General features: G+C 38.3%; 1 protein-coding gene across 1 annotated transcript; it reads left to right on the top strand.

Moving 5' to 3' along the window:
• The first annotated feature begins 1,299 nt into the window (after nucleotides 1-1,299).
• Nucleotides 1,300-8,587, top strand: rnf41 (ring finger protein 41). The gene is made up of 7 exons (XM_061735322.1): nucleotides 1,300-1,416; nucleotides 2,104-2,204; nucleotides 3,174-3,284; nucleotides 3,480-3,751; nucleotides 3,997-4,132; nucleotides 6,822-6,925; nucleotides 7,013-8,587. Exons 3-7 carry the CDS (start codon nucleotides 3,195-3,197, stop codon nucleotides 7,365-7,367), a joined length of 957 nt encoding a protein of 318 aa, XP_061591306.1. The 5' UTR covers nucleotides 1,300-1,416; nucleotides 2,104-2,204; nucleotides 3,174-3,194; the 3' UTR covers nucleotides 7,368-8,587.
• The last annotated feature ends 4,883 nt before the right edge of the window (nucleotides 8,588-13,470 follow it).

The following is a 13,470-nucleotide window of genomic DNA, read 5'->3' as shown; positions in this document are numbered from 1 at the left end:
GAACAAACTTCTGAATCTTGGAGTGTTTATACAGCACAATGGTTTGTAATTAATTAGTATAACATCTGTTTCAGATCAATCATAAAAAGTCATACATTTCATGTGTAGCATTGACCTTGAAGCGAGCACCCATTTGGCAGTATACTGAATATAATTTAGAGATCCCTGTCTAACCTGTAAAGTCCCAACATGCATTTAAATGCAGCACTATTGAATAGGATCCAGTTCTTTATGCACGTAGGCTCATGTACTTTCACCTGATGCTTTACAGTCTGTCTTAGTGCAGCTTGTGAAAGGTACACAGCTCCGTAACCCGTACATTTCACTAGTAATTGAATCTGTGTTTAACACTTTTTTTAAATTTAAATCTTGAAATACAATGAAAGATTAAGATCAAAGGCAAGATACAAATACAATACAATACTAAATTGAAAAGAAATAAACAAAAAAAATATATAAAGGACAATACAGTTGAATGTAAATTAAAAAGATAAATGAATAAAAATAAAAACAGTATAATATGCAAGAGTAAGTTTCATATTAACAAATTCAGCTGCCAATGGTCTTTTGTGCCTTTGTGTTTTTCGATGAGTAGATCGTCCTCATATATTGTTCAAGTTCTTTTTTGAGTATAAAGAGTTCAGGCTTTCTATGGATGAATTTGAACTTATGTATGTGAAACTTTGCTAAAAATAAAGACAGATTTATAAAAAAGAAAGCGTCACTATCTTTGTGATTAAAATTATGAAAACCAAAAATAACATTCTAATAATAAAAATGAAAATCAGAAAAGACAGAATCAGCAATATACTTGTGGAAGTCCCTCCAGAATTTATAAGTGAATTCACATGACCAGAATAAGTGAGAATATTTTTCAGGATGCCTTTGGCAAAAAGAACAATTAACATCTATATCATTCTTAAATTTTGATAAATATTGTTTTGCAGGGTAGAATTTGTGTATCAATTTAAAAGAGATCTCTTTGACTTTATTTGTTGGAAAGAATCTTTGTGGTAACTACCAAACTTTTGTCCATTCAATATCTGTCACGAAATTGACCCAATAAAATGTGGCTGGTGGGATGGAAGTTAAACCATCCTGAAACAAGGCTCTTACTCTGGCATTCGGAAGCTTACCAGATGAAAAGCAAACACTACCAAGAGTGTTTGACACATTTTTTAATTAAAGCAAATACCTTCAGATAAGACATCATTTCAGCGACCAATGGAACCCGCTGTGCGTCATGACGTCACGCCCAAGCGTCCCGCTGGTGCTTGGGCGTGACGTCATGACGCACAGCGCACGTACAAGTGTAGGATGTAGCACGACGTGGCTAGCAGCAGGCTGCTAGTGACAGTAATTCGTCCGAAAATACTCACAAATCGTGATAAAAGATTGTTTTTAACTAATGTCGAAGTAAGTATACCCACCAGTTATGATTTCTCTACCTTGTGCCTGAATGTGAACGGTGTTTTTCTCGACCTAATCTGAGCAAGGCTGAGTTATGTCTGTAGCTCGGTGGCTACAATTCAGAGGTTACAGCGCGACTAGCCGGCTAGCCAGAGCCCTTAAACACTCAGACCCTGTGGCTATCAGGCTGTGTTTGTCCCCAGTTTAACAATAAAGTCACGGCCCCTCCATCGAGGCATCGTAATTGGTTGTTTACGAATGCTTGCTGGATGATGTAATTCCAGAGGAAAACGAAACAACATGCCCAGAGCTAACGCTAGCCCGAGGCTTGGCTGGCTGGCCATGCTGAGGATGAAGATGCTGACAGGTCGGTGATCACCGAGACCAGACTGGTCTGCAGTCCGTGAGACACCCGGATCCAGTCACTAGTATCCCCAGACAGCCTGCAGCTCCGGATCCAGGGCTGTTCCAGGCTGCAATCTGTCATCATTGTGGTCTCATTCATCTGTAATCTAACTAACCCAGGCTTCACTCCTTTGTGTTGCGTTAAAGAGATTGATATTATTGTTATTAAGATTATGGCAGCGTAAAACCACTGACTAGTGGTGTTTGGGGGATATGCGATTACATTAAACCAGCTGAGTTACTTTGCATTCAAGCAAAATAATGGGTTCCTTTTTTTTTTTTTTGTAGGCAGTGTCCGCCTCTTTTCAACAAGTCATTTCTGTCTGATGTGAGGCATCAGCAAGACATCAAGAGCTGAATGGAAACATCTGAAGCCTTTTGTGTGTGAGGTAAGCTCAGGATCCAGATGCGTGTGTCATACTGCAGGAGACTTCCGTGTTTAAAGCTTATTTTTAACAGCTTGTGCTTTTTATTATTTTACTTCTTTTCTTATCATCTTATTCTTAAATTTTTCAATCTTATTTGTTATTTACTGTCTAATTATGTCTTGCTGCTTTTAATGTCAATGTAAACCACTTTGAATTACCTTGTGTTGAATTGTGCTATATAAATACATTTGCCTTGCCTTGGCTTAAGCAAAAAATAAAACACTACCAGACAGTGTGCAGAAGTTTTTCATAGCATCTGAGAGTAAATATGAGTTAAGAGATGGATGCAGATTTTTGTTAGCAAAAGCAATGAAAGAAGTTAAAAGAAGATGTATTTCTTTTAAAGGGGTCCAGCTATGGAATAGTGTTGATCTCAAACTTAAGCAATGTACTTCCTTTGTTATGTTTAAAAAATCATTATATGCATTTATATTTGGGAGTTATGGCTGTAGTTGAAAAAAGGGGAAAAGAGATATGTATGTGTATTTATATGCATCTATGTGTGTACATGTATGTATGTATGTATGCATGTTTATTCTTTTTTTTTCTTCACACTTGACACCATGTATTGTGTGTAGCTTAAGTTGTATAGTATTGTATAGCATTAATAAGCTCTGCTTCTGCCTGAGCCTTTTTCCGTCAAATTGTAAAATTTGTCTCTTCATTGTTGCCTTGAAAGGTAAATATGACTGAATAAACTTAAACTAAACAAAAAACTAAACTTCTGCATGATGGTAAAGTGAGGTAGATATTTCTTAAAGCTTCTGGTAATTTGAGGTCACCATTACACAAAACCTTAATGGTTTTGTGTAATGCCTAGATTTTGGCTACATTCATTTCTGCAGATGTGCATGACCACCATATATATATATTTTTTTTGTGCAGTAACATTGTCTGAAAACCTTAATGATGTTGTGTCTTGTGTTGCAGAGGAGGTTGTGGTAGTGTACCATGGGGTACGACGTTACGCGGTTCCAGGGTGAGGTGGATGAAGACCTGCTGTGTCCTATTTGTAGTGGAGTTTTAGAGGAACCAGTGCAGGCAAGTCTCTCATAATATCAACATTAACACATTTTACCTTGCCCTTTTAACTACTCATGAGCTTTGTTTTTTCGCTACAGCGAATCTCCCGCCTCCTTCTAAGCCTGTCCTTTGCATCCTTCTGTGTATGAAATTTCTACAAAAGTAAACCTGCCTCGATCATTTTTTAAGTGGAGGTTTGTGTTTGCATTTTAGGCTCCACACTGTGAACATGCCTTCTGCAACGCATGTATAACGCAGTGGTTCGCGCAGCAGCAGATTTGTCCTGTTGACCGCACGGTAGTGACGCTAGCTCACCTCCGGCCTGTGCCGCGAATCATGCGCAACATGCTGTCCAAACTTCAGATCAGCTGCGACAACGCAGGCTTCGGCTGCATAGCTACCCTGAGGTTGGACCAGCTCCAGTCACATCTCAAGGACTGTGAGCACAATCCCAAAAGGCCCGTTACCTGTGAGGAGGGATGTGGGTGAGTGGCTAACATCAAGCAGAAAATGGACTCTGCATTATAAGCAGTGCTTACTTTGACCGTTAACTTTACTTCATCCTTTAACCACAAGCCAAGTCATTCAACAACAGACCTGTTTACAAAAAGGGAACTGAACTGAATGACCATATCATATTTATTCTGTAGAATTTTGTCTCGGTGTGCTTGTTACAGTTGCACGTATCAGGTCATCTGTTTTACATTTTTGTAATTATGTCTTAATTCAGGCTCGAAATGCCCAAAGATGAACTTCCCAACCATAACTGCATCAAACATTTGCGGAGCGTCGTCCAACAGCAACAGACTAAGATTTCAGACCTGGAGAAAACAGTGGCAGAACATAAGCACCAGTTGGGGGAACAAGTAAGTTTTTGCAGGCTTGTTTTAAAAAGCAAATGAAAAAAAAAATCAAAAAGAGAGGTTAACTTCCTTTTAGGTTGTGAAAATTTGCATTATGAATATCATTTATTTCAGAGGTGGGTGATCCTGGTGCTCGAGGTCCAGTGTCCTGCGTGTTTTAGATATTTCCCTGCTTCAGCACACCCACCACACACATGGCTGTGTCATTACAGACTTGTCCACACCTTGGTGTCATGCTGATGACAACCAGTCACTTGAATCCGGTGCTTGTACAAGCAGGGAAACCTCTAAAACGTGCAGGAGACCAGCCCTTGAGGAGCAGGACTGTCCACTCCTGATCTAGTTCATACCAAAGGACCGTTGGCAGGAAAACAAGATAAGGGATTAAGCTGGGATATGTTAGTTATCCCTGCTGAACTTGAGTGGGTTGCACTAAAGCACGGGCGGATGAGTTGCTATTAAGATTTATTCTGTGCAGCTAAATTGGTTAAGACCAGGTTAACAACAAGGATTTTTTTTTTTTTTTGTAATCCTGCTGCTCTTTCCGTTTAGTCGACTGTCACTCTGAGAGGAAATCTATTTAATAATTTATTCATAATCTTCGGTGTGCATATTTCCTTATTTTCCTTAAGCTTTGTTAGTACTTTAAAGACATTGTTCTTTATGATCATCATTGAGTCCATATATGCTGTGATTATAAAGGCAAGACTTTATAAAGAGGCATGATCATATTTCTTTTAGACCTTTGATCTCTAGCCTTACAAATATTGTATTGCCTACATATATTGTCCCTCAGTACTATTGCAGCTGTTGCTTGAATGGTTGAGTTTGCGGTGAACTCCATGAAGACGATGAGAACAATAGGCCGTATGAAGTCCTGTTCTTGTTGTGTGTTTGCTGACAGTGGTGTGACTGTTTTGGGGCTTGTGGACAATGATGCTCTCCTTCCCTTTGCCATTGCTGAATATCCCGTGTTTATTATCCTAATTTAGCATGTCACATGTCCTTTTATTTATTTTTTTTTAACATTAATTGACATAGTGTTGAGCTGGCCCCACCAATACCTCGCCTCCAGGGTACATGTAATCGCAGGTCTGATCTGGTGTAAACCGAACGATGCAGGATGACAGGACCTGGGTGGGATTTATTGATAATCAGACAAGGATGTCTGCAAGATCCTCAGAGCTGAAGGTGCCATATGGTTATTATTCAGCCTTGATCTGGTACCTGTTCGCTCTCCTGCACCCAGCGCTGCACCAAAGTGTGGCTCAACGTTATCTGCGTAAAACGAAACGGATGGCATCAATCAAGTGAATTGTGCTCATATCAATAATAATAAAAAATAAATAAAACAGCAGAGGAGAAAATGCTGTGGTCTTTAACAAGAGTGCGTACAAGTGGGATGCACAAGAGAGGCGCGTGGATGAGATTATGTGTGTGTGTCGCTGATGTGGAAAAGTTGACCATGAAGGTTTGCAGCAGACAGATTCAGCTGCATGTACAGCATCAGTACAGTAAATAAAACGGGTCTTCCTCGCTGCTCGTCCTTGGAGCGAAGTGCAGGCTGTTCTTACATGTGGTAATGCAACACCGAACCACAGCAGACCCAAGTTCAGATTAAAAACGTTGTATTTACCGGATCTTGGGTCATCCTTTTTTCTTTTTTGTATTTTCTGATTAATAAAACCAGCGAAGGTAAATGTTTTTATTTTCTACGTGACTGTTGGTCTGTATTAACATTAGTATTGGCATAATTACAAACAGAGTTCTATCTCTAGAAAGAAATGTCACACCCTGTTATGTGGTTACTTGAGTAAAGTCCCAAGAAAGCGCTAATCTGCATATTAAGTCTTCACATTACAGAAAAATATTAATACACAAATTTACATTTTACGAAGGCTATCATGTGTATAGGGCTGGGGATCAATTCAAATGTCAAGAATTGATTCGATTCCAATTCTTACTATTCAGAATTGATTATCAAGATTTGATTTGATCCGATTCCGATTATTGATTTGGGTTAGTGTTATTAAAACTGTTTTTTGAGCTGTTACCTGAATTATATGACTGTAGTTATGCAACGTATTAATACTAGTATTATATTGAGATTCAACAGCAAGTATTGCAGCTAATGATGCTGTAAGGACCAATCAGCTCCCAGAATGCTGATAGAACTGCTTTCAGAAACATCATGTGGGTCAGAATTATCAAACAGATCCTGGGAGGAAACGGAGACGGATGAAATCGGTTTTATTTTTTCCCACATTCCGTTTTATTTTTTTCCATTTTCGGTCTGTTTCGGTTTTTAATTTTTGAGAATTTGGTTTTTAGCATTTTATGCAAATGTAACCACAAGACAGTATATAAAGTAATGAAATATAGACAATTTATGCAATTATAACTGAAAACTTTAATGTTTTCATACCTTTTTAAACATATTTAAAGGCAAAAACATGGCACCAGTTATTCTTGTGTCCAACAAAACATTCCTTTTTTGGGCATAAACAAAAAAATACCAAAAGTTGTAATGATGAAAAAAATAATAATAAAGAAATCGATCTTTAGGCATACAAATCGATTTTTAGGAGTTAATGAGATTTAGAATCAGAAAATCGTTTTTTTTTTCAACAGTCCTACATGTGTAAGAGATTTAGACTGTTTTTCTTTCTGACCTATGACTCATCCTTACCAGAAACGAGACATTCAGCTGCTAAAAGCCTACATGAGAGCAATCCGCAGTGCAAACCCCAACCTGCAAAACCTTGAGGAGAGTATCGAGTACAATGAGATCTTGGAGTAAGTAGTTTATTTTTTCCCCTCTTTTAGCTTGCAGTCTGAATCCAGCCAGTTCCTAATATTTGTGTGGTTTTTCATGTTTGTTAGATGGGTGAACTCCATGCAGCCGGCCAGAGTGACCCGCTGGGGCGGCATGATCTCCACCCCCGACGCTGTGCTGCAGGCAGTCATCAAACGCTCCCTCATCGACAGCGGCTGTCCCCTGTCCATCGTCAACGACCTGATCGAGAACGCCCACGAGCGCAATTGGCCGCAAGGACTGGCCACTCTCGAGACGCGGCAGATGAACAGGCGCTACTACGAGAACTATGTTGCCAAGCGAATTCCTGGCAAGCAGGCGGTGGTAGTGATGGCCTGTGAGAACCAGCATATGGGGGAGGATATGATCTTGGAGCCCGGCCTAGTTATGATCTTTGCCCATGGAGTGGAAGAGATCTTATAACTGTACAGATTGCTGAATTGATCCAGAGACAAGTGGGGAAATGTTGCTCTTTCATTCTGTGGAGCAGAAGAGGGTTGTTTCTTGTTTTTTCTCTTTTAAGTGAAACCTGGAAAAAACATCTGGCTTCTCTGAAAACACATCTTAGGCTAACTCCTAAGCTTAATACCTATGCCTTAAAGTAAGGACAAATACTTTATGATTCTGTCAAATATAAACATAATCTGACTGATATCTAAGATTAAAGATGAGATGTGATGTTTACAATGTTTATAATTAGTGCATTATACGATCTGATTGTTCTGCTCATAATATAGTTATAAGCTTGAACCCCTTTCCCATTTAATGCCCTCTGTATAAATACATGTAAATACAAATACTATATTGAATTACAAATGTTATATTCATCACTGTAATTAGATTGTGATTTCTTTCCATTTTTTTTTTTTAAACTTCAGTTTTGTTTAGTGAGCCTGTGTTTCTGTCTACCGGAGGGAAGTGGACAGGATTTGTGTGTGCTTGCTTTGGTAGTCAGTTTCCTGTGAATTTTTCACACAACATTGTGCTTCTCAGCTTAGATTGTTCAGACCTTCTGTGCCATTTGTATTATTTATTGTGTTGCCTTTTAAGCAAAGAAAAAAAAAAAACAACAAAAAAATTGCTCAAAGATGTTACTATTTGTTGTGTGAAAATTTTGCCTTTTTGAATTCGTTCAACGTTCACTACAGAAACTGGGTGAGATTTTTTTGTTTTCTGTTTCCGTTGTTGCCTTTGTTGTGCAAATAGTCTGTTAAGTGCAGTCTGTGTTGAATTCTGGGTTATAACTTTTGGGTTCTCACCAAGTATGGCTTTAATTTCACAAATCAAAATAGTTATTATGATGTTAGGTTATCCATGTGTCATTTAAAAAAATATTTAAATATAGACTTTGATCTTCTACACTGTTGACAAAAATATTCCCAGATACATACCACAATTAAACATACGCCTGGAGGTTGTACAAAACTTTTTCAAATCACTTCACACTTGAGTGGAACATACTTTACTATTATTCATTTAATACCATAGTAATATAAAAGGAAAAAAGTTCAGGTGATGACTTAGACACCCCACTCATGTAGATTTTTCCCTTTGCTATTTTCCTTGTTATTGTTCTTATTTGTTTTGTGTCTGTTATGTACTGTGTTGTACAGACAAGAAGGTAATAAAATGTCGAACTGAAATGGATGTATTTGAAATAAGTACTTTAATTTAAAATGTAAAATGTCAGTGTGGAAACGATGCAGTTCCTCTCTTCTACCACGCGGGGTCACCAGAGAGCAGCAGCTCTTATTTCTGAGGCCTCATCAAATGGATGCATCGTGTAAAGATTTGAGTCCTCACACGTTGGGGGGGTTGGGGGGGGTGGGGGGTGTGAAGTGGTGCTGATCCAGACCATGAAACCAAAGCAGAGTCCCACCGCTGAGCCCAGACAGCAACGTCTGACCTGACTCCCCCTTCTCTAAGCCAGACACCCGCATGTTCCCCCCTGTTGTCCTCTCCTGCCAGCTCTGGGCTCATTGTGGACCCTAATCCCTCCCCACTGTGATCAGAGGAATGTGAGGCCACGTGCCAAACCAGAGGCTATGTGTCACTTATCATCTACCCAAACATCATCAGGCCTGCAGTTGTTTGCCTTATGCTTCACAGCACTCTCATAAACTGATGAACACACCCACTTAGGCTAGAACTAAATGTACATCTGCTACTGGCACAAGGTGAGTCTATAACAATATTCAGTTGTAGTTGTTATATCATATCATATTTATAATTTGTATTAAAAGAGCAGATAGTCGTGCTTTGGTTTAAAAATCACAAAATCAATTTTAAAGTATTACATGAGAATGATAATGAGTCATGGGTGTGTGTGTGTGTGTGTGTGTGTGTGTGTGTGTGTGTGTGGGTGGGTGGGGGTGTTGGTTGAAAATGAAATGAATAATAATAATGTGGAACAAGTTACTGTCTCTGGACCCTGACCCCAATATTCTGTTTATGTAAATTAAAACTTACTTACAACTTTCATGACATTTCAACACCTTGAACGTGTAAAACATTGTTACTGTTATATATGTTTTTAAAGTGTAACCTACTGGCCAATAATCTCGTCTCTGATTGGTTGCTGATGAACGTCTTCAAACATGTTCCTTTAATGATTTACTCACTTAATGACTATAAACACAAAACCGTTATGGTTTTTTTTTCTTTACATGACATTCAGTATTTCTACAGTGTCAGCCAACATTACCGTAAGTGAATTATATTTAGATTAAAAAAACAACAGCATCTATTTGATTATATTATTTTGAGAGTTACTTTGTGAGTTAAATGATCTGGTGATGGCTCGTGTAGAAGTGAGTCCCGTGGATGGTGTCACGGTATGAAAACACATCTATTTACATAGATATACATGTATATATGCGTATGTATATGCGTATGTATGCGTATGTACTGTATATATATATATATATATAGTGCCCAGCATAAATGAGTACACCCCCTTTGAAAAGTAACATTTTATACAATATCTCATTGAAAACAAACAATATTTCCAAAATGTTCACAGGTTACGTTTAATACAGCATCTGTTGAACTTTTGACTTAAAACAAAGGTTAATAATATAACTCAGATGCCATATTTTCCTTTTTTAGTCAAATTAGTGTGGTGCAAAAATGAGTACACCCCACAACAAAAACTACTAAATTTAGTACATTTAGTACTTTGTATGGCCTCCATTATTTTTAATGACAGCTTCAAGTCTCCTGGGCATGGAATGCACAAGTTGGCGACATTTGGCAACATCAATCTTTTTCCATTCTTCTACAATGACCTCTTTCAGAGATTGGATGTTGGATGGAGAGTGATGCTCAACCTGTCTCTTTAGAATTCCCCAAAGATGTTCAATTGGGTTCAGATCAGGTGACATACTTGGCCACGGAATCACTCTCACCATGTTCCTTTTCAGAAAGCCAGCAGTGGCTTTAGATGTGTGCTTAGGATCATTGTCGTGTTGGAAAAGGGCACGACGACCAAGGGCAAGAAGTGATGGAAGCATCTTAGTTTTAAGTATAGAGCAGTACATTTCTGAATTCATGATGCCATCAATGAAATGCAGCTCCCCAACACCAGCAGCACTCATGCAGCCCCACATAAGGACACTACCCCCTCCATGTTTCACTGTGGGCACCATGCACTTTTCTTTGTATTCCTCACCCTTGCGACGCCAGACAGTGTTGAAGCCATCGGTTCCAAAAAGATTGATTTTGGTCTCATCACTCCACAGTATAGAGTCCCAGTAGCGCTCACCTTTGTCGGCATGTGCCCTGGCAAACTCTAGACTTTTTGGAACCGATGGCTTCAACACTGTCTGGCGTCGCAAGGGTGAGGAATACAAAGAAAAGTGCATGGTGCCCACAGTGAAACATGGAGGGGGTAGTGTCCTTATGTGGGGCTGCATGAGTGCTGCTGGTGTTGGGGAGCTGCATTTCATTGATGGCATCATGAATTCAGAAATGTACTGCTCTATACTGAAAACTAAGATGCTTCCATCACTTCTTGCCCTTGGTCGTCGTGCCCTTTTCCAACACGACAATGATCCTAAGCACACATCTAAAGCCACTGCTGGCTTTCTGAAAAGGAACATGGTGAGAGTGATTCCGTGGCCAAGTATGTCACCTGATCTGAACCCAATTGAACATCTTTGGGGAATTCTAAAGAGACAGGTTGAGCATCACTCTCCATCCAACATCCAATCTCTGAAAGAGGTCATTGTAGAAGAATGGAAAAAGATTGATGTTGCCAAATGTCGCCAACTTGTGCATTCCATGCCCAGGAGACTTGAAGCTGTCATTAAAAATAATGGAGGCCATACAAAGTACTAAATGTACTAAATTTAGTAGTTTTTGTTGTGGGGTGTACTCATTTTTGCACCACACTAATTTGACTAAAAAAGGAAAATATGGCATCTGAGTTATATTATTAACCTTTGTTTTAAGTCAAAAGTTCAACAGATGCTGTATTAAACGTAACCTGTGAACATTTTGGAAATATTGTTTGTTTTCAATGAGATATTGTATAAAATGTTACTTTTCAAAGGGGGTGTACTCATTTATGCTGGGCACTGTATATATATATATACATATATATACAGTACTCGAGTTGTAAAAAAAAATCAGGGGGGGTGGTGGATTTTATCATATGGGGACCGATAATTTGTGCTGATTACAAATAATATAATATATTACAAATAATAGCACTGAACAAAACAGCTGCAGAAATACTGCAGGAATGACATAGCAGCAGTTAAATGCAGCCTTCTGTAAGCTTTAAATATCCACTGGGCTTACATCAAATACATCAAAACACAACAATAAAAAACACTTTTCTGAACTTATCAATATGACTCTGTCCTTCACAGGATAAGTAAAATGGATCACTGCAAAAACTCAAAATCTTAACAAGAATATTTGTCTTATTTCTAGTTAAAATGTCTAATTTTAGTAAAAAAATATCATTACACTTAAAACAAGACTCATCATGGAAAAAAACAACAATTTTCTCCTGTTTCAAGTAGATTTTCACTTAAAAGAAGTAGAAAAATCTGCATGTGGAACAAGAAATAAGTTATTTTTCTGGTGATGACTCTAAATGTTGAAATAGCAGTAAAACCACATTCATATATGTATGTATATATGTGTATGTGTATGTATATATATATATATATATATATATATATATATATATATATATATATATATATATATATATATATATATATACATACATACATACATATACAGTATGCGTGCCTGTATGTATGTACTGGTATGTATATGTGTAGGTATGTGTATGTACTATTGTCATGGGCGTCAGCAGCTTTTGTAATGTGGGGGGGACACTTTTTTTGGGGGGGGTCTGGGGGTCCTCCCCCAGAAAATTTTGAAAATAGTAGATTCAATTTCCCGCATTCTGGTGCATTTTACACCCAAAATAATCTCCCTCTCTCTTTGTTTTTCCTTGGAGCTGGCATGGTCTGCAATTACTGACTACTATTATGTTTTGGTTTAATTCATAGAGGACTGACACTGACAACTTTTTTGGCACTTTTTAGGCACTTTATTAAATGAGGATTAATAATGTCATGCAACAAAAAATCTTTTGAAAAAAAAGTAAAGGATTAAATACAAACTATTCAGTGACCTGCAGAACATACAACTATAACTCAATACAACTATAACTCAATACTCAATACAACCTGTTAAATGTTCCATATCTTCACCATCTCCTCTTTTATCTGTACATGCTTACAGCAGGATTTCTACAAATAGAACATAACCATCATACAAAGGCTCCAAAAGTGTGACCTCTTTTGTCATTTGCAGACACAAATGACTGGCAAATCTCCTCTAAGTCGAGTTTGTCAAGATGCTCTTGGTGGATGTGGCAAACAGCCACATTGTTCAAGCGCTTTTGAGTCATTGAAGAGTGCAACCAGGTCTTGAGCCTTCTTAAGGCACTAAAACTTTTCTCAGCCTCTGCTGAGGAGCATGGCACAACAAGAAGAAGCCTGACCAACACTTCTACTTGAGTGAACAGACCTGGAACCTCTGGCAGCATAGCTCTCAATGTATCCACCACTTCACTGACTGTGCTGCAGGGATACTGAAGTTTGAACATGGCCAGCTGAACCTCCAACGAATGGCGGTTTAGTTCTGGGTACGAACTGACCACATCCACATCCTCCACCTTTCCAGTTATTAACACTTTATATATCAGTGGCGGCTGGTGGCTGAAAATATTGGGGAGGTTGGGAGGAAAACCAACCCACGGCATCATGTTATTTTATATTAGTTGACTACTTATCCCTATTTTCTTATATAAAAAAAAAGTAAAAGAATGGCTTACAACAACATCATTTTATTCAATCCTGTTGTTTCCAGATGAACCATACAGGCCTACTACAGTATTTATCAAGGATGTGAGGTGTAACAAGAAGCAGGCCAGTGGGAATTTTACACAACACCCTCTGATTTAAAAAGAAAAAACTAGTTTACTAGGGACAAAATAAAA

Source organism: Cololabis saira, chromosome 12 (assembly GCF_033807715.1).
Source record: "Cololabis saira isolate AMF1-May2022 chromosome 12, fColSai1.1, whole genome shotgun sequence".
NCBI classification, from domain to species: Eukaryota; Metazoa; Chordata; class Actinopteri; order Beloniformes; family Belonidae; genus Cololabis; species Cololabis saira.
Note: the sequence above shows the minus strand (reverse complement) of the source record. Positions and strands in the feature narration are given on the sequence as shown.

Excerpts from the sequence above, each read along its gene's own strand:
- rnf41 (XM_061735322.1), top strand. The coding sequence starts at position 3,195 with ATGGGGTACGACGTTACGCGGTTCCAGGGTGAGGTGGATGAAGACCTG. Across the intron at positions 3,285-3,479 it reads TTTTAGAGGAACCAGTGCAG|GCTCCACACTGTGAACATGC; the intron begins GCAAGTCTCTCA and ends TTTGCATTTTAG. Across the intron at positions 4,133-6,821 it reads AGCACCAGTTGGGGGAACAA|AAACGAGACATTCAGCTGCT; the intron begins GTAAGTTTTTGC and ends CATCCTTACCAG.